At 37.7% G+C, this 22,078-nt stretch overlaps 1 protein-coding gene across 5 annotated transcripts in view; it reads right to left on the reverse strand.

Annotated features, from left to right (window-relative positions):
• Positions 1-1,938: 1,938 nt before the first annotated feature.
• Positions 1,939-22,078, reverse strand: part of CD163 (CD163 molecule) — a 36,357-nt gene continuing 16,217 nt past the window's right edge. Inside the window, exons 7-17 of one of the 5 annotated variants that reach the window (XM_017891870.1) lie at positions 18,685-18,999; positions 18,275-18,589; positions 17,811-17,903; positions 17,416-17,730; positions 15,989-16,309; positions 14,573-14,881; positions 14,169-14,207; positions 13,850-13,966; positions 12,379-12,474; positions 11,066-11,119; positions 1,939-2,159 (exon numbers count right to left, since the gene is read on the reverse strand). In XM_017891870.1, the coding sequence (XP_017747359.1) occupies positions 11,097-11,119; positions 12,379-12,474; positions 13,850-13,966; positions 14,169-14,207; positions 14,573-14,881; positions 15,989-16,309; positions 17,416-17,730; positions 17,811-17,903; positions 18,275-18,589; positions 18,685-18,999 (1,943 nt within the window). In that variant the 3' untranslated portion in view covers positions 1,939-2,159; positions 11,066-11,096. Of the gene's footprint in view, positions 2,160-11,065; positions 11,203-12,378; positions 12,475-13,829; positions 13,967-14,168; positions 14,208-14,572; positions 14,882-15,988; positions 16,310-17,415; positions 17,731-17,810; positions 17,904-18,274; positions 18,590-18,684; positions 19,000-22,078 lie in introns of those variants that run through there. The other 4 variants (XM_017891869.1, XM_017891871.1, XR_001889154.1 and 1 more) reach the window with 4 other exon arrangements.

The following is a 22,078-nucleotide window of genomic DNA, read 5'->3' on the forward strand; positions in this document are numbered from 1 at the left end:
CACATGTATACCTATGTAACAAAACTGCAGGTTCTGCACATGTGTCCCAGAACTTAAAGTATAATAATAATAATAATAATAATAATAATAATAATAATAATAAAGGGCGGGGCATGGGGGAAATTTCATGACAATGATTTTTTGGAAATAAAACACAGACAACAAAGATGAACGTAAACAAATGAGTTTACATCATACTGATAATGGGTTAATATCCAAAATACAGAGAGAACTCAACCCAATATTGAGAAAACAACCTGATTAAAAATGGGCAAAACAACAGATATTTCTCAAAAGAAGACATACAAATGACCAACAGGTATACGAAAAAAAAAATGCTCAACATCACCAATCATCAGGAAAAGGCAAATTAAAACCACAATGAGATATCACCTCACCTTATACCTATTAGATAGCTATAATCAAAAAGATGAAAGATGAGGATTGATGAGGTTGTGGAGAAAAGGGATCCCTTGTAAACTAGTGGTGAGAATGCAAATTAGGACAGCCTTAAAAATTAAAAATAGAATTACCATGTGATTCAGCAATTCCACTTCTGTGCACATTTCCAAAGTAAAGGCAATCAGTATGTTGAAGAGACATCTGCATGCTCATGTTTATTGCAGCACTATTCACAATAACCCACATATGGAATCAACCTAAGTGTCCACTGATAGATGAATGAAGAAATGTGGTACATATACACAATGGAATACTATTTAGCCTTTAAAAAGAGGGAAATCCTGTGCTTTGCAACAACACAAACGATCCTAGAGGACATTATGTTAAGTGAAATAAGCCAGGCACAGAAAGACAAATGCTATATTATTTCATTTGTATGTGGAATGTGAAAAAGTTGAACTTATAGAAATAGAGAGTAGAGTGGTGGTTACCAGTAGCTGGGGGAAGGTGTCGGGAGGATGTTTGGTCAAAGGGTACAAAATTTCAGTTGGGTAGGAGGAGAAAGTTCAAGAGATCTATTGCACAACTGTAGTCACAACTGGTGACTACAGTTCATATCCCGGTATTATATTCTCGAAAATCACTCAGAGGAGTAGGTTTTAAGTGTTCTCCACCAGAAAAAAATAAGTATGTTAAGTAATGCATATGTCAATTAGCTTGATCTAGTCATTCCACAATGTATACATATTTCAAAATATCATATTGAACATGATAAATATGTAAATTTTTGTCACTTAAAAAATAACATGAAGGATATATGCTTGAGGTGATGAATACCTCATTTACCCTGATGTGACAATTACACATTGTGTGCCTTTATCAAAATATCTCATATATCCCATAAATATATACACTTACAGTGGACCCACTGAAATTAAAAAAAAATTAATTGCATAGAAAACTACGATAGTTAGCAAGTTAGTGGACCCTAAGTTTAGTGTTGTACTACTTTAAATGCCAACTTTTCTTTATGTGAATATGTATCATAAGTAACTTTTAGTAATATACAAACTTACTTTATGACCATTATGTTTATACAGAAAAGACATAGCTTATGTATTTATTTCAGCTTTAGTTATAATGTCCTGAGGAATGAGAAACTAAACCACTGAGTCTTTGTGCCCTTACCAGGTGTGGCTATGCATTTCATTCCAGTGAACAGAATTACAGTAACAAAAAGCAGTTAAAGAACTGTCGTGAGTCATGCCTTATAAAATTAACCATATATTATTTACAGACCCTTCAATACCGTTAACTTTCCCTTTATTAGAAAACTAAAGTAAAATAAACTTATTTTATTTGGTAATAGAAAATTATTCAAACCAAATAAGAAAAAATATATATAGTACTCTATATGAAAACTGAAACACTGTCAAATAAAACACATTATAATACGCCTAGGAAACTCTACAAAAAATTAGGAAGCTCATTTAGAAATTAATAGAATTAAGGACAAGTAATTAAAGCAAATTCAAATCAGTAATATTCTTATTTATTTACTTATTTAATTCCCTTGAAAGTCTCATATACACTATTAAGTAGTCACATTCACAAACTTAATTTTTATAAAGTCAGCAGCAGTCTTAGGAATACTAGGAGAAGAAGAACTCCATAAAAATGCAACTGTAATAGTCAGTGAGGGAGGTGAATTTCTGCTCCATTGAATAGTCCAGGTCTTCATCAAGGTATCTTCAAGGCTGAACCAAAACCATAAATAGAAAATTGTCATTTTCCTCTTCATATGCATATAAGAATTCATTACATTATAACACAGAGACAAACTGACTTGTGTTAAAAATTATACTACTTTCCTGAGCAGAAATTTTAAATGTTATTTTTTTTGAACTTCAGTGTGTGTAAGAATTACTTTTATTCCATGGAAATACAGTAAAATTAAGAAATGTCATTTTTAGAAGCTGGCAAGATGGTTGAATAGGAACAGCTCCAGTCTGCAGCTCCCAGTGAGAACAATGCAGAAGTCGGATGGTTTCTGCCTTTCCAACTGAGTGGCGCCTGGAACCCCAGGGAGACAGAACCGTTTGCTCCCGTGGAAAGGGGGCTGAAGCAAGGGAGCCAAGTGGTCTCACTCAGCGGGTCCCACTCCCACAGAGCACAGCAAGCCATGAACCACTGGCTTGAAATTCTCGATGCTAGCACTGCAGTCTGAAGTAGACCTCAGACAATCAAGCTTGGTCAGGGGAGGGACATCTGCCATTACTGAGACTTGAGTAGGCAGTTTTCCACTGACAGTGCTAAAGAGGGCAAAGAGGCCGTGGCCAGAATGCCTCTCTAGATTCCTCCTCTCTGGGCAGGGCATCTCTAAAAGAAAGGCAGCAGTCCCAGTCAGGGGCTTATAGATAAAACTCCCATCTCCCTGGGATAGAGCACCTGGGGGAAGGGGCGACTGTGGGTGCAGCTTCAGCGGACTTAAACATTCCTGTCTTCTGGCTCTGAAGAGAGCAGCAAATCCTGACAAGGAGAATTCTCCCAGCACAACACATGAGCTCTGCTAAGGGACAGACTGCCTCCTCAAGTGGGTCCCTGACCCCCATGCCTCCTGACTGGGAGAGACCTCTGAGCAGGGGTCAACAGACACCTCATACAGGAGAGCTCTGGCTGGCATGAGGCCAGTACCCCTCTGGGACAAAACTTCCAAAGGAAGGAGAAAGCAGCAATCTTTGCTGTTCTGCAGCCTTCACTGGTAATATCCAGGCAAACAGGGTCTGGAGTGGACTTCCAGCAAACTGCAGTAGAACTACAGAAGAGGGGCCTGACTCTGTTATAAGAAAAATTAACAAACAGAAATCAGTAACATCAACATCAACCAAAAGGACCCCCACACAAAACCCCAACAAAGGTCATCAGCCTCAAATATCAAAGGTAGATAAATCAATGAAGAAAGAAAAACCAGTGCATAAATGCTGAAAATTCCAAAAACCAGAATGGCTCTTCTCCTTTAAATGATAACAACTCCTCTCCAGCAAGGGCACAAAACTGGACAGATAATGAGTTTGACGAACTGACAGAAGTAGGCTTCAGAAGGTGGATACTAACAGACTTGTCTGAGCTAAAGGAGCATGTTCTAACCCAATGCAAGGAAGCTAAGAACCTTGATAAAAGGTTACAGGAACTGCTAACTAGAATAACCAGTTTAGAGAACATAAATGACCTGATGGAGGTGAAAAACACAGCATGAGAACTTCATGAAGCATACAGAAGTATCAATAGCCAGATCAATCAAGCGGAAGAAAGGATAACAGTAATTGAAGATCAACTTACTGAAAAAAGGAATGAAGACAAGATTGGAGGAAAAAAGAATGAAAAGGAACAAACAAGGCCTCCAAGAAATATGGGACTATGTGAAAAGACCAAACCTATGATTGATTGGTGCACGTGAAAGTGATGGGGAGAACGGAACCAAGTTGGAAAACACTCTTCAGGATATTATCCAGGAGAACTTCCCCAACCTAGCAAGACAGGCCAACATTCAAATTCAGGAAATACAGGGAACACCACTAAAATACTCCTTGAGAGGAGCAACCCCAAGACACATAATCTTCAGTTTCGCCAAGGTTGAAATGAATGAAAAAATATTAAGGACACCAGAGAGAAAGGTCAGGTTACCTACAAAGGGCAGCCCATCAGACTAACAGTGGATCTTTCTCCAGACACCATACAAGCCAGAAGAGAGTGGGGGCCAATATTTAACATTCATAAAGGGAGTAATTTTACCCAGAATTTCATATTCAGCCAAGCTAAGCTTCATGAGTGAAGGATAAATAAGATCCTTTACAGAAAAGCAAATGCTGAGGGATTTTGTCACCACCNATTGGAGGAAAAAAGAATGAAAAGGAACAAACAAGGCCTCCAAGAAATATGGGACTATGTGAAAAGACCAAACCTATGATTGATTGGTGCACGTGAAAGTGATGGGGAGAACGGAACCAAGTTGGAAAACACTCTTCAGGATATTATCCAGGAGAACTTCCCCAACCTAGCAAGACAGGCCAACATTCAAATTCAGGAAATACAGGGAACACCACTAAAATACTCCTTGAGAGGAGCAACCCCAAGACACATAATCTTCAGTTTCGCCAAGGTTGAAATGAATGAAAAAATATTAAGGACACCAGAGAGAAAGGTCAGGTTACCTACAAAGGGCAGCCCATCAGACTAACAGTGGATCTTTCTCCAGACACCATACAAGCCAGAAGAGAGTGGGGCCAATATTTAACATTCATAAAGGGAGTAATTTTACCCAGAATTTCATATTCAGCCAAGCTAAGCTTCATGAGTGAAGGATAAATAAGATCCTTTACAGAAAAGCAAATGCTGAGGGATTTTGTCACCACCAGGCCTGCCTTACAAGAGCTCCTGAAGGAAGTACTAAATATGGAAAGGAAAAACCAGTACCAGCCATTGTAAAAACACACCAAAATATAAAGACCAATGACACTATGAAGAAACCGCATCAATTAATGTGCAAAATAACCAGTTAGCATCATGATGACAGGATCAAATTCACACATAACAATATTAACCTTAAATGTAAGTGGGTGAAATGCCCCCGATTAAAACACACAGACTGACAAATTGGATAAAGAGTCAAGATCCATTGGTTTGCTGTATTCAGGAGACCCACCTCATGTGCAAGACACACATAGGCTCAAAATAAAGGGATGGAGGAAAACATAACAAGCAAATGGAAAGCAAAAAAAAAAAGAAAAAAAGAAAAAAGGGTTGCAATTCTAGTCTGTGATAAAACTGACTTTAAGCCAATAAAGATAAAAAAAGACACAGAAGGGCATTACATAATGGTAAAGGGATCAATGCAACAAGAAGAGCTAACTATATTAAATATATCTGCACCCAATACAGGAGCACCCAGGTTCATAAAACAAGTTCTTAGAGACCTATAAATAGACTTAGACTCCCATACAATAGTAGTGGGAGACTTTAACACCCCGTTGTCTAATATTAGACAGATCAATGAGACAGAAAATTAACAAGGATATTCAGAACTTGAACACAGCTCTGGACCAAATGGACCTAATAGACATTGACAGAACTCTCCACTCCAAATCAACAGAATATACATTCTTCTCAGCACCGCATAGCACTTGTTTTAAAATTGACCTCATAATTGGAAATAAAACACTCCTCAGCAAGTACAAAAGAATGTAAATCATAACAAACAGTCTCACAAACCACAGTACAATCAAAGTAGAACTCAAGATTAAGAAACTCACTCAAAACCTTACAACTACATGGCAACTGAACAACCTGCTCCTGAATGACTACTGAATAAGTAACGAAATTACAGCAGAAATAATGAAGTTCTTTGAAACCAATGAGAATAAAGACACAACATACAAAAATCTCTGGGACACAGCTAAAGCAGTGTTAAGAGGGAAATGTATAGCACTAAATGCCCACATCCAAAAGTGGGAAATATCTAGAATCAACACCCTAACATCACAACTAAAAGAACTAGAGAAGTAAGAGCAAACAAATTCAAAAGCTAGCAGAAGACAAGAAATAACTAAGATCAGAACAAAACTGAAGGATAGAGATATGAAAACTCTTCAAAATCAATCAATCCAGGAACTGGTTTTTTGAAAAGATCAACAGAATAGACAGATCACTAGCCAGACTAATAAAGAAGAAAAGAGAGAAGAATCAAATAAATATAATAAAAAATGATAGAGGAGATATCACCGCTGATCCCACAGAAATGCAAACACCTCTAAACAAATAAACTAGAAAATCTAAAAGAAATGGACACATTCCTGGACACATACACCCTCCCAAGACTAAATGAGGAAGAAGTCGAATCTGAATAGACCAATAACAAGTCATGAAATTGAGGCAGTAATTAATAGCTTACCAACCAAAAAAAAAAAAAAAAATGACCAGATGAATTCAAAGCCGAATTCTATCAGAGGTACAAAGATGAGCTAAGAACTAATACCATTCCTTCTGAAACTATCCCAAATAATAGAAAAAGAGAGACTCCTCCCTAACTCATTTTATGAGGCCAACATCATCCTAATACCAAAACCTGGTAGAGACACAACATAGAAAAGAAAATACCAGGCCAATATCCCTGATGAACATTGATGCAAAAATCCTCAATCAAATGCTGGCAAACCAAATCCAGCAGTACATTAAAAAGCTTATCCACCACAATCAAGTTGGCTTCATCCCTGGATGTAAGGCTGATTCAACATATGCAAATCAATAAATGTAATCCATCATATAAACAGAACCAATCACAAAAACTAAATGATTATCTCAATAGATGCAGAAAAGGCCTTCAATAAAATTCAACATGCTTCATGCTAAAAACTCTCAATACACTGGGTATTGATGAAACATATCTCAAAATAATAAGCTATTTATGACAAACCCATAGCCAATATCATACTGAATGGGCAAAACCTAGAAGCTTTCCTTTTGAAAGCCAGCACAAGACAAGGATGTCTTCTCTCACCACTCCTATTCAACAGAGTATTGGAAGTTCTGGCCAGGGCAATCAGGCAAGAGAAAGAAATAAAGCATATTCAAACAGGAAGAAGAACTCAAATGATCTCTTGTTGCAGACGACACAAGTGTATATTTAGAAAACCGCATCATCTCAGCCGAAAAACTCCTTAAGCAGATAAGCAACTTCAGCAGAGTCTCAGGATACAAAATCAATGTGCAAAAATCACAAGCATTCCTATACACCAATAATAGACCAGCAGAGAGCCAAATCATTAGTGAACTCCCATTCACAATTCCTACAAAGAGAATAAAATACCTAGGAATACAACTTATAAGGGATGTGAAGGACCTCTTCAAGGAGAACTACAAACCAGAGCTCAAGGAAAGAAAAGAGGACACAAACAAATGGAAAAACATTCCATGCTCATAGATAGGAAGAATCAATATTGTGAAAACGGCCATACTGCCCAAAGTTATTTATAGATTCAATGCTATTCCCATCAAGCTACCATCAACTTTCTTTACAGAATTGGAAAAAACTACTTTAAATTTGATATGGAACCAAAATAGAGCCTATATAGCCAAGACAATCCTAAGCAAAAAGAACAAAGTTGGAAGCATCAAGCTATCTGACTTCAAACTATACTACAAGGCTACAGTTATCAGAACAGCATAGTACTGGTACCAAAATGGATATATAAACCAATGGAAAAGAACAGAGGCCTCAGAAGTAACACCACACCTCTACAACCATCTGATCTTCAATAAACCTGCCAAAAACAAGCAATGGGGAAAGGATTCCCTATTTAATAAATGGTGCTGAGAAAATTGGCTAACCATATGCAGAAAACAGAAATTGGACCACTTCCTTACACTTTATACAAAAATTAACTCAAGATGGATTAAAGACTTAAACATAAGACCTAAAACCATAAAAACCCTAGAAGAAAACCTAGGCAGTAACATTCAGTACATAGGCATGGGCAAAGACTTCATAACTAAAACACCAAAAGCAATTGCAACAAAAGCCAAGAATTGACAAATGGGATCTAATTAAACTAAGGAGCTTCTACACAGCAAAAGAAACTATCATTTAGGGTGAACAGGCAACCTACAGAATGGGAGAAAACTTTTGCAATCTATGCATCTGACAAAGAGCTAATATCCAGAATCTACAAGGAACTTTAACAAATCTACAAGAAAAACACAAACAACCCCATCAAAAAGTAGGCAAAGGATATGAACAGACACTTCTCAAAAGAAGACATTTATGTGGCCAATGAACATGACGAAAAGCTCATCATCACTGGTCATTAGAGAAATGCAAACCAAAACCACAATGAGATACCATTTCATGCCAGTTAGAATGGTGATCATTAAAAAGTCAGGAAACAACAGATGCTGGAGAGGATGTGGAGAAATAGAAATGCTTTTACAGTGTTGGTGGGAGTGTAAATTAGTTCAACTATTGTGGAAGACAATGTAGCAATTCCTCAGGGATCTAGAACCAGAAATACCATTTGACCCAGCAATCCCATTACTGGGTATACACCCGAAGGATTATAAATCATTCTACTATAAAGACACAAGCACACGTATGTTTATTGCAGCACTATTTGCAATAGCAAAGACATGGAACCAACTTAAATGCCCATCAATGATAGACTGGATAAAGAAAACGTGGTACATATACACCATGGAATACTATGCAGCCATAAAAAAAGAATGAGTTCATGTCTTTTGCAGGGATATGGATGAAGCTGGAAACCATCATTCTCAGCAAACTAACACAGGAACAGAAAACCAAAACAGCATGTTCTCACTCATAAGTTGGAGTTGAACAATGAGAACACGTGGACACAGGGAGGGGAACATCACACACCAGGGCCTGCCGGGGGGTAGGAGGCAAAGGGAGGGAGAGCATTAAGACAAATTTAAGCCCCTAATGCATGCAGGGCTTAAAACCTAGATGGCGGGTTGATAGGTGCAACAAACCACCATGACACGTGTATACCTATGTAACAAACCTGCACGTTCAACACATGTATCCCAGAACTTAAAGATTTAAAAAAAAAAAAAAAGAATCATCATTTTTTAAAAGCACCCTCATGTGATTCTGAAGCAGTTATTCAGTGGTGATTACCCTTTAAGGGAAAAGTAGTTCAATTATTATTTATCACATCAGAAAACATTCATATGCTTCAGATTATAAATCAAATATTATTCATGGTTCTCAGTTTACAACACTAGAATTTTTAGCTTCTTTATGCACATACAAATGCATAATTTTATAGATGTAAACATTATATTTCATTATAGCGAATACATAAATGGAATCATATTATTATATTTTATACATGATTTTTTATTTTTTAGTTGTCTAAACCATAATATTTCCAGCCACTACTCCGTCAACTGGCATTCACTTTGTTTCTAGTTTTTTGCCACTTTCAACAACATTGCAAAAAGGAATCTTTGTGTATTTCTCATTACATACTAGTGACTTTATTGGTATGGAAGAAATTCTCAGGGATAGAATTGTTGGGTCAAAGGCTCTGTGAATCTTTGAAAATAATTTTTAATAGAAGTTGCCAGATTGCTTTCTCCAAAGGCTACCTACCATATCTCACACTTCCAAGAGCAGTGTTTGAAATGGCCTTTTTCTCTGTATTCCAGCCAGTAATAAATATTGATGGTATTTCAAATTTTTGTTAGTCTGATTTGTATAAAGTGATACCTCATTGTTAATTATAATTTCAATCCTCCAGACATTTAAAAATGTCCGTCATTTGAAATTCATTTTGTCTGAATTGTCTTTTCATAGCTTTGCCCAATTATCTATTGGACGTTACACATACACATACATACACACAATTTACATTCACATATATTAACCCTTTTGCGCTCTGTACAGTTTATAAGAACTCCATGTATCTATGTGTGTATATATAGTATGTAAAATCAGCTGTGCATTTTATAGATATTCACAATTTACATTTCATTTGCTTTAAGAATTCCAACTCTTATCCTTTGTCTCAATCTATATTTCATATATATAATATATAATATTTCTATAAAAAAACTTTTTCTACATTTCATTTCTAGATATAGTCTTCCCCAAATTGTTTTAGAAACAGAAAATGTATCTAGTAACTCATTTCACAAACTTTTTCTCTTGATGTGTAGCTTAACTATACATCTTGTTCACATTTGAAATTTTTTTTATGTTTTCTCATGAAAGCAAGTTGTGAAAATGCAATTCTAATCATCTTCTCTCATCTGAAACTTTCAAAGCTCATCATCACCTCTTCAACAGACCCCCAAATGAAAGATGAACATGAAGTATAGCAGGTAAGACCATTCATTACAGGGCTCTATGCAGCCTTTTCAGCTTAGATTCTAACCACCTTGCTTCTCTCTATATGGCCTCTTCATATTGCCACCTATAGACTATGACATCTTTTATTAAACAATCATGTCTTTGCCAATGGTATCTTTTATCTCTGTATCTTCAGTGCTCGAGGTACTACTTGTTACCATAAATATGTTCAATATATGTTTTTGAATAAGAAACTTCTAATAGTTCCGTAAAGGCATGGTTCTTTTTTCTGCCTCTAGTTTGCACATATTGTGAACTTTCTTTGGAACTGTCTATTTTTCAGTCATTTTTAAAGTTTACCTTCAATATCACATCACCTTACAACAACCCCAAAGTTTCTTAGGCAAACTTTCTGTATTCTTGTAGTGTCTTGTACAGTCTTTACCATAGCATGTATTATACAATGCAGATGTATAATATGTCTTATCTTTTTCCTGAAATGATACATGTAATGTCTTCAAAAGATTAATTTATATTTGTTTACTCAGTTTCTCCTTAGCTCCATGGATGTGTTGTTATTATTTCTTACTATATATGTGTGTGTATAATTAAGAGATGAATCAGTCATATTTATAAGCTTTTACATATTCTCAATATAGATATATATATACAAACATATGCACATAAGCATATAAAATATGTATATTACATTCTTTCTTTCTAATGGCAGAAGAGCTCTCAATCCTCAAAAGGAATGTAGCTGTTTTGAACAATGACTGATAAATTCTCATCACTCACCTCACTGGGTTATAAATTCCCATTTTCCTTTTCAGTGTGCCTCAGAATGGCCTCCTTTTCCGTTCCAGAAATAGGAAGAAATTTAGACACAGAAATTAGTTCAGCAGCATTGAAATCAGCTGACTCATTGGAATTTTCTGAAAGGAAGAAAATAATTACTGGGAAATAAACCAGACCTCTCCTCACGTAACTGTGAGGCTCTTTGAGCAATTGAAAACACTACCCATAACTAGGAAGGCAAGCATGGGTGATTCACGGGGCAGAGAAAGTCTTTTCTATTCCTTAAATATGTTTCCTGACACAGTACATGTTTCTTATACCTTAAATATATTCCCTGACACAGTGGCAGATGCATAATTCTTTGGATTGAAGAAGTGAGGCAGGCCCCTCTCAGAAGGTCAGGGACCCTTCATGGATAAAGACAATAGTTTTTGGGATATTTTTTCCAACCCAGTAAAGTTATCCTGCCCCAGAGGCACAATTAGTGCACTGGTGCTAAACAGAAGTTCAAGGACACAACGGCATGATGTGATGAGAAATAAGGCTAGTCCTGTGGATTTTGATGGCTTCTCATGCAATAAAGATATGGAAAGTTTAAGGTTTTCGACTTTCAGGGAAAAATATGATAAATATCAAGGTAGAGAAAAAAAGTGACAGGAAATGGAAATGGAATGGAAGAAACTGAGAAAGACATACGTAGGTCAGAAGATACAAAGTAGCAGCTATGTAGGATGAACGAGTCTAGAGGTCTAATTTACAACAATAGGATTACAGGTAATAAAATTGTACCGTATATAGGATTCATGTTAAGTGAGTAGGTTTTAGCTGCTCTTGCCACAAGAACAACACAAAAAAGGGTTACTATGTCAGATGATGGATGTGTTAATTTGCTTTGCTTTAGTAAGCTTTTTACTATCTATATATATCCCATAAAATCATGTTGTATGCCTTAAATATACACAACAAAATTTATTTAAAGAAAAAAGTTAAACTGTGAACACTTATGACAGTCTTTCATAAGATTAATTTCTGTTATAATAAAATGAGGTCCAAGTCATAATATTCCGCTGCATGGTTCTTTCCCTACCTCTATCAGGAATAATCACAGATCTCTTAAGCTAAAGGCCTCCCTATGATTGCAATTTTGATGTTCTCCAGGAATAATTTTCAGTCATTCTTGTCCATTATATGCATCTAAGCTTCCTATTACATTTTTAGAATTTTTTAGCTGTTTATCAAAGTAAAATGTCTGCCTCAATTGCAGCCCCTGATCTGAACCCCTGGGCAATAGACCCGCCAAGAACCCCACAGACCTGAGGAATTCATTAGGTCCAGATCATCTGCATTCAGGCAAGAATTCATCTCCCTGTATTGAATTTGGTGGACTAAGTTCTCTCCTCTTGAGGAAACTGAAAACAGAGATCCTAGGTTAGGGATCAGCTTCCCTTCCTGTATGTGTGCTTTTTCCCAGCGCTGCAAACATACCTCGTCCTTATCCATGCTATTGTTTCTATCCCATTCTACTTCCAAGCTCTTCCCTTATAATGCCCCACACTCAAAGGAAATAGGCACGAGGCTAAATCTTCCCCACTGCCATTGTATTAATGTAAAAATCCACTATTTTTACCCAAGGACCATAATTTGGGTAAGCAGTCTTCCATAACTCACTGGAGCTTTTCTTAAGTATCTTTAAAAGTCTTTCTTGTCCCCTCCATTCTTACTGTAGTTATAGTACTTTTCATTTTTCACCTCAACTGTTACAAAATGCCATTCCTGTCAGTCATGTGGTCCTCCTTTAATCTTCATAGATCCTGTTGCCAAAAGGTCTTCCTAAAAGATATCTTGACCATTTCACTCCCCTACATAATACTCTTTAATGACTATGAATCTCATGTGAAACATAAGAACTCCATAATTTGTGCCCTTTCTCTTCTTCTGACTTAGCAGCCTCTCTCCTTGCACTCAACTTTTTCTCCCCCTGCCCCTCAGAAAAAAACATGAAATGCTTCATCCTTTAGGCTTCTCTACACTTGTATATACTCTTCTCTAGAATGTTCCTCACCCAATTCTCTGAGCGCCTATGTTTGAAATATGTCCCCCAAGCCTCTTTGAAGCCTCCAGTAATCCCCTTCCCCTTTCAGTTAATTACGCCCTTCTCTATGCCACTTTTGTTCCTTTTTCCTATCAATGTACAATGGCTACATTGTAGTATATTTGTTTACATATATATCTCTTCCACTGGACTTGAAGTTCCACCAAGATTTATTGTCCATGTCTGTATCTTCAGAGCCTAATACATTGCTCAACAGAACAGTAAAATTTGTAATAAGGAGACTGATTATAGTAAGAGAAAATAAATGTTTAAGTAAAAAAGTCATCCTAAATAATGTCTATCATACTCATTGCGAACTTTCAATTCTATAATGCTCCAATTAAGCATGTAGATAGAACACAGGAATCATCAATGCAACCTAAAGCCCCTTTTCTCCTCTGAAATCTTATTCCCTCTATTTTAAAAAAGAAAAAAATATGTAGAAATTGGAGCTCCCTCTCTTGCCCAGGCTGGTCTTGAACTCCTGAACTCAAGCGATCCTCCTGCCTCAGCCTCCTAAAGTGCAGGGATTACAGGTGTGAGCCACCATCCTGGCCCTTCCCTCTATTTTGAGAAGCTGCTTAAATCTCTTTTAGATTCCGTCTATCTGGCCATTAGACTTGAGTCTAATTTTTTTTTCTTCCCAAGAACCCCCTTATTCTGCAGACATACTAGATAAACCCTAGATAAACCTGCAAGCCGCTCTCTCTGTCTTCGCTTTTGAGTCAAGAATAACGCGACGAAAATGGCCAAGAGAACAACTCCAAGGATTCCGACTGCAATAAGGGATGACTGACGGGATGTGTGACCTAAGTAAAAGTAAATATCAAGAGATATGATCATGTTTTATCGAAAAGACCAAGGTCCCTAGTTACTGACTCTCTCTTAGGTCAAATACAGGATCCCTGAGGTAAATATCAAATCCTCAGAACTTCTACCTAAAATTTCTAAACAAGAAAAATTCTATGTATGCAGATAATTGGTCTCATCGTCATAAACTCCATGATATACCTGTTGTGGCTTTTTGTGGGGTTTTGTGCGCTGAAATATCTGTGGGAGAAAAGAGAGAGAGAGGCTTAATTCTTTGTGTGATATATAGTACAAACATTTTGATTTCCTTGTCTGATCCCTTAGTACCTCTCAACCAAGTAAATGACTCTTTCCCACCTAAAACTAGAGTCCTCTAGTCTTTCTTTCTCTGCACAGGGGATATAGGTTGTATGTGTCTCCTTGGTGAAGGCCAACGTACAACAACTGTTTTCATCATTCTTTCAGTAGAGACATTATGATTCTCTAATGACAATCCCCACCAGATCCCTGTGTTGATAAGTCCGGTTTTTACACAACACACGTCACTGCCCAACCCCTCTTTGCTGCCAGAGATTCCAAGCTCAATCCAGGCTTCTGGCACTCACCTGTGCAATTCACTGCAGCGTCTTCCTTGTGTCCACACTCACTGTGGCCCCAGCGTCTGGCAGGACAATCCCACAAGGAAGACTCATTCCCTTTGCACTTCACTTCATTGAGCCATATGGGTCCAGTCCCCTGACCAAACTCTGCTTCTTTGAATGCTTTCAAAGCTGGACCACAGCCAAGTTGTTGACACACCACCTGAGCATCGTTCAAGTCCCAGGAGTCATCACACACTGTCCCCCAGGAACCTCCATGCCAGATCTCCACACGTCCAGAACAGGAAGTGGGTCCTTCTTGTAGTCTTATCTTGTCTGAAAAATCAGAGACATGTAGCTTATTTCTAAGACTTCCAAAAGTTTCCAAGAGTTCACAGGTGAAAAGAGAGATTTGAAACTTAAAAAAAAAAAAACTATTTAAAATTTTACTGAATGTGCATTTTAAAATTTACATTTTTACAAAATTTATCTTTTATAAGAGGACTTGTCATTACAGCCAACTAGGTATATTTCATCCTGCACATAATATACATAATGTGACCCAGCAAATGTTAAATGATTAAAGTTAACATTATAAATATGTGATGTCAAGTTCTTTCAAATAGGCAAGATCTTGGGAAATGGGCAGGTTGACAGAAATCTCACAGTTTAAGAAGATGTAGAGGCCGGGCACAGTCGTTCACACCTGTAATCCCAGCACTTTGGGAGGCCAAGGCAGGCAGATCACCTGAGGTCAGGAGTTCGAGACCAGCCTGACCAACTTGGGGAAACCCCGGCTCAACTAAAAATACAAAATTAGCTGGGTGTGGAGGCTCATGCCTGTAATCCCAGCCAGCTACTCGGGAGGCTGAGGCAGGAGAATTGCTTGAACCTGGAAGGCAGAGGTTGCAGTGAGCCAAGATCGCACCATTGTACTCCAGCCTGGGGAACAAGAGCAAAACTCAGTCTCAGAAACAAACAAACAAACAAAAAAAAAAAAAAAAAAACCTGTAGAATGTGGAAATACCTCAGAATTGATCTTTCTGATTTCTGACTGCTTTTCTCCTTATATTAGTGTAACAAGATAATATTTGAAAGAAAAATGGGAAGGTAAGGTAAACCATTCAACAGTCGAATATTAAATCACATATTCTCTCCTCCTCAGAGAAAGCAACTGAATAAATCTTTCAAGCCAACCATGGGGAGTATGATGTCCTTTAGAATAATAAAAGCTGATCCTGAATATCTACAGGCCAAATTAAATAAAACCAATTACACCATCCAGGTAGGATAGATATTACCCACAAGTTACCCATTCTTGCTTAATTCAATCTAACAACTTAAGCCAGTGTGAGAATAGGAAAATAAAATCCAATGTCCCTTATCAAAAGATGATAGTGGGACTGCAGAATGGAATTTTCATATGGGTCAATGGATACTCACTGTCACACGTGATCCAGGTCTCCTCCGAGGGCCTGGCCAGTCTCTTCTCCCATGGAGATGATGGGCACTGCCACAGCGTGTCAGGTCCTTTTGGACACTGAACATTGTCCACCCACATGGGAATGGACATGGCCTTGTCGAAAGATGCAGGGTTGATTTTCCCTTTGTCTGCACAGCCCAGCTGCCTGCACACCACACCCACAGTGGTTTCAGACATGCTACTCCTGCCAACACTGCCCCAAGCTCCGTTGTAAAAAACTTCTAGACGCCCTGCACAGGCCTCTCTGCTGGCTTCACTGGTCAGTCTCAGAGACATGAATTCTGCAGTGAAACATAGAATTAGTAGTTTTGCATCTTTTCTGAAGATTCAAAGACTCCTTCCCTTTACCTTGATGTAAGAATGGCTTTAAAAATAGGTACAATAGTACAATATGTCAGTTACTAATAATTTGTTAGTAGCTTCTGGATGATTTCATAGATATTATTAAAATATTTTATTTATTCTATAAATGCATTACAGTTTTTTTAGTCTTAGGTTTTGGACTCAGAGACCTCTTCAGATTGCCCTCAATGATTCTAATGGACTTTCCAGAACTCAAAGGCTCAGCCTTTTCAGTTACATAGTTTGGATTTTTTCCCAAAATATTCTTTTTTTTTTTTTTTTGCAGCTGTCTTTGATAGTTAAAATTGTTAGACACTCAGGCACTAAAATCAATGTTTTGTGTACATCTCTCAAAATGACATAGTTCATTTGCTGACACTTCACAGTTTTGCTATGCATGTCTTCTACCAGATTTATGTCATTAAAATAGGAATAAATCACTTCTGGGATACAGAGTTTTTCATTTCCTTGTTACTGAATCATAGTTCTGCTTCCCCCAATATATTATGAAATAGTACATTTTAAAACTTCAGAATGCTTTCTAAAACTCACCGTGTATACAAAGCAAGGGCAGTAACCTCACGCTAATTTTTGTTTCTATGACAAGTAAGTCTTATTTATCTGCCATGAAAAATTGCTTGGGTATGATAATTATCTTTTTTCCTGTAGAATGATGCAACATATGTATTTCTTCTTATCCCTTTAAATCTACTTGTTTATTAACACTGTAATTATCAAGAGTTGCCATTGGATCACTATCTAATATCCAGCCCAAAATATATTTATTAAAAACCTTCATTATGAACTTTGTTGTCATTTTCATGATATACAAGACCATTTCTGGTCTTTTCTCTTTACAGTGTTACACTACCTTGCTCATGAAGTACCACCAGCACATCAAACCCAGACTTCTCTTGTCCTGACTCCCACAATAGTTCCTTTTAGACCTACTTTTCAGGAAAATCTTTAAGATTAATACCCCTCACTACCCTCTCTCAGTCCTTTCTCTATGTAATTGTGACCAGAGATAATATGCATAATTTACCTGAGCAGATAACTCCTGCATCCTCCTTGTGCCTGCAGTTTTGCTGCCCCCAGCCATGTGAATGGCACTGCCAAATGCGAGATTCTTTTCCATTGCATTTCATCTCATCCAGCCAGATGGGCCCTGTTCCTTCTCCAAAATGAGCAGAACCAGTGGCATTAATGGCCTCTCCACAGCCCAGCTGTCTGCACACCACGTGGGCATCACTTAGGTCCCAGCTGTCATCACAGATGGTGCCCCAGGAGCCCTCATGATAGATCTCTACTCTCCCAGCACAGCGACCTCCTCCATTTACCAGGCGAAGTTGACCACTCTCTGCAAAGAGAAATGAAAATATTAATAACGAGCATTCCGCTTGTTATTAATATTTTCATAGATTTGTCACAGAGTCTCACCTATGCAGGCCACAGCACTTTCTTCTGGAATGGTAGGCCTTGTTGGGCCCAGAGATGATGAATTGCACGAGGACAGTGTTTGGGACTGGTTTCCTGCAAACACCAAAGCACTCAGTCATACAAGATACAAAAGGCTAGGGGAGTCAGACGAAATGTTATATGGATGAGTTGAGGACAAACATAGCTTAGAGATAGAGGGGAAGGTGAATGGTCAACAAGCTTGGAATAAATCAGGTGCTTTGAGATGGGCTTGGCACATAGTAAGCACTGGATAACTATGAAGTCCATCAAAATTAGGTTTGCTCACCCTCTGAAAGACAAATGAGGTCAACAGTCTGAAGCATGAATTAGTATTCATTCTTTTCATGACCCTTCAAAATGGATCACTGCATTTCACTTTTGTTCTTCAACCCTATGTACACCTTCTCTTAAGACGCATCACTGGCTGCCCCTCATCCTCTTACCTGAGCAAATTACAGAGGCCACTTGCCCTGAAGGACATAGTGAAGCACCCAGAGCAGTTACAGGACAATCTCCCATGTGCTGCTCAGTCCCAGTGCAGTGAAACATATGCCTCCAGACCTGACCATTTCCTTTTCCAAAATGTGCTCCTCCTGGGGTAGAAAGGGCAACTCCACATTTAAGCTGCTGGCAAAGAACGTGGGCATCTTCTATGTCCCAGTGAGAGTTGCAGAGGGATCCCCAGGCATCAAGCGTTTTGAGCTCCACTCTGCCCTCACATGGGGTCTTGCCATTCACCAAGCGAATTTCTGTGTACCCTGGAAGGAGACAGGGCTTTAGAAAAAGCTATGATTCCCTAACCCTGTCCCTTTCACAGTATGAGAACCAATTAAAGATGTTTTCTGGGTCTTACTTGAGCAGACTACTCCAACATCCCTGCTGTGGCTACAAGTTCCTTCTGGGCGTGGTGCTACTGGGCAGAGTGAAAGATGGGACTCATGTCCCTCACACTGGAATTCTTCAGCCCAGATCTGTCCATTTCCCTCTCCAAAGTGAGCTCCCCCCAGGATAGAGACGACTGTGCCACACTGTAATTCCCTGCATAGAACGCTGGCAGCTTCCAGAGAGAAGTCCGAATCACAGACGGAGCCCCATGTGTCACCATGCTTCACTTCAACGCGTCCAGAACAGGGAATGTCTCCTCCAACCAGTCTGGGTTCCCTGTGGGCTGAAAAATAAATATTATTTCAGTGAGAGATAATATGATTCCCAGGTTTCCATTCATGATGAGGGTGAGGAAGGTGGTGTGGAGTGGGAAATGGAGACGAGGGTGCTCAGTGATTTCCTACACTTGTTTGTCTTGGCTTTTCTGCCTTGAGTTGGGTATGGATAATTCTAGACCTCCCTATTCCTAGCTGAACTCATCCATCTGAGAGAATTCTGGGACTTCACCTTGTGCAGCCAACCATCCCCAGAGGCAATGATAACTCTGTTCTTCCAACATTTTGCTTACTTTATTCATAATAACATCAGAGACCACAAACAATGTGTATCTACTATCGCTATCTCTTAGTCTTGCACTCATTCCTGTATGCACTACAATCTGGGGTCTCCTCAACCTTTTTGAATTGTTCTATGTAAAGCTTTTCAATATACTTCTCATTTTCAAAACGAACATCAGACTTCTTCCTTTTGATGTCTGTTACGTTTGGTATACGTGAACCTTCTTTGTACCATTTTCTCCTCCATTCTTTCTGATACTGCTTTATCAAAACATTTCATGTATTCCTTGAGTCAAAGTTCTGTCTGTAACCTTCTCATCTGCTCAATGGACATGTCTCAACTGCCAATAAATATATTTTCATCCATACATTTTTCTTTAATTTTAGATCCACAAACGTATCTGCTTAGACATGTGGAACTTAAAGTATTCAAAGTTGAATGAATTATTGTATGACAAGCCCACTATATGCTTTATTTAATTAACGATATGCAGACCAAATTAGAATCACCTAAAATTGAACCACCACTTTATCTCACCACAAATAATGGTAATAATGATAGCAGTGAATATTAAGTAAGCACCTATTATATTATATATATGGCATTCCAATAAGCATTTAACAAACATTATTTCATTTAATCCTTAAGATTGCCTTAGGAGACAATTGTTAATATCATTCTGATTTTACAGACAAGGAATCTGAAACATAGAGAGGTGAGATGTAGTAATTTGCTAAGGTAACACAACAAATTACTACAGAATTAGTAAGAGAACAGAATTTGAAGCCAGGCAGTATATTCCAGAGCCTAAAGTGCTGACCCTCATGAAATATTACACATGTAGAAAACCACCATATCTCTTAGTCCTCCAGCATATTTCTTCTTCTGCATATTTATTGCTGTTGCCGTAAAGTGATTTGTCATCATCTGTCATGCAGACCTCTACAATAGCTTCCTAAATTGCTTCCTTGCTTCTAAGTCTTTTTTCCAAGAAATTTATGCCATGATTATAAATATATTAATAAATTTCAAATATTTTCATGTGATGTTTTTTCTTTAGCTAACTTAATGTTTCCTTAAAATTTACGCAATGATCCCTTACATACTTTCTTATGATTTCTGTAATAATCAGGCATGCAGTAATTAATCCAAAAGTATCAATGTAATGACCTATGACATAACAACCTATAACGTTGTCTGACTATTTTAGGCATCTGATGATGGGTGGGTTAAAAAGGCTGCCACAGAGTTCAGTCTGTCAGTAAAGATAGATAATACTAAAAATAATCATCATCATCTTATTAGCTAACATGTACTTCTAGCTCACTGTGTAATTCCCGTGTGGTAGGCCCTGTTACCACTCCCATTTTTCTTCTGAGCAAACTGCAGCACAAACAGCTTTCACAGATTCCCTAATTTCATCCAGCTATTAAAATTAAGGAGAGGTGATAAACACTATTTCTTTAGTACACTTTAAAATAGTATGCTGTTACCTTAAAAGCTTTAATATCTATTATTTTATCAACCAAATTTGATGCTCCAGCCTAAAGATGCTTGGGCATGCCATAATTTTCATACTTCTGTGCTTCTGTAGAAACTTTTCTCTCTACTTAAAATGTATTTCCCTACCTTATGTACCTAGGAAAAAGCTACTTCTTTTCAAAGCTATTCAGTTTCTCACTAACAGCCTTCTCCTCCACGAACACAGTTCACTACAAGATATACATATTTTAATAGTGACGAATCCAAAAATAGAAATATGTATTAGACCTAAAACTAACAAATAAAGGAGTCATCCGCTCTGTTTTAGACTATGTAGGAGAGAATACCATAGATCTAAACTGGATCTTGAAAAAAGATGAGGAGTTTGCCAAATACAGAGTGTGTGAAACAACCTTTAAGGAATATACTCATTAAATAGCATGGTGTCACTGAAGAATTATAAGTAACTTACTGTAGCTGAAATTTAAAATATAAAGAAAAGACACATCAGAAATAATAAATGGAATTTATATTATGAAGATGCTCTTTGTCAAGTTAAGAAACACAACCATCAACATAAGTGAGTTTCTTTGAAAATACTCAGATGCAATATAAAGTACTTAAGAAATACAAACTATTTCTTTTAACTCATTCTTTAAAAGAAATAAAGGAACTGGAAGCATTCCCCTTGAAAACTGGCACAAGACAGGGATGCCCTCTCTCACCACTCCTATTCAACATAGTTTTGGAAGTTCTGGCCACAGCAATCAAGCAAAAGAAAGAAATAAAGGGTATTCAATTAGGAAAAGAAGAAGTCAAATTGTCCCTGTTTGCAGATGACATGATTGTATATTTAGAAAACCCCATCATCTCAGCCCAAAATCTCCTTAAGCTCATAAGCAACTTCAGCAAAGTCTCAGGATACAAAATTAATGTGCAAAAATCACAAGCATTCCTATACACCAATAACAGACAAACAGAGAGACAAATCATGAGTGAACTCCCATTCACAATTGCTTCAAAGAGAATAAAATACCTAGGAATCCAACTCACAAGGAATGTGAACGACCTCTTCAAGGAGAACTACAAACCACTGCTCAATGAAATAAAAGAAGACACAAACAAATGGAGGATCATTCCATGCTCATGGATAGGAAGAATCAATATCGTGAAATTGGCCATACTGCCCAAGGTAATTTATAGATTCAATGCCATCCCCATTAAGCTACCAAAGACTTTCCTTCACAGAATTGGAAAAAACTACTTTAAACTTCATATGGAACCAAAAAAGAGTCCGCATTGCCAAGACAATCCTAAGCCAA

This window comes from Rhinopithecus bieti, unplaced genomic scaffold (genome assembly GCF_001698545.2).
Source record: "Rhinopithecus bieti isolate Rb0 unplaced genomic scaffold, ASM169854v2 scaffold_21022, whole genome shotgun sequence".
Taxonomy (NCBI): Eukaryota; Metazoa; Chordata; class Mammalia; order Primates; family Cercopithecidae; genus Rhinopithecus; species Rhinopithecus bieti.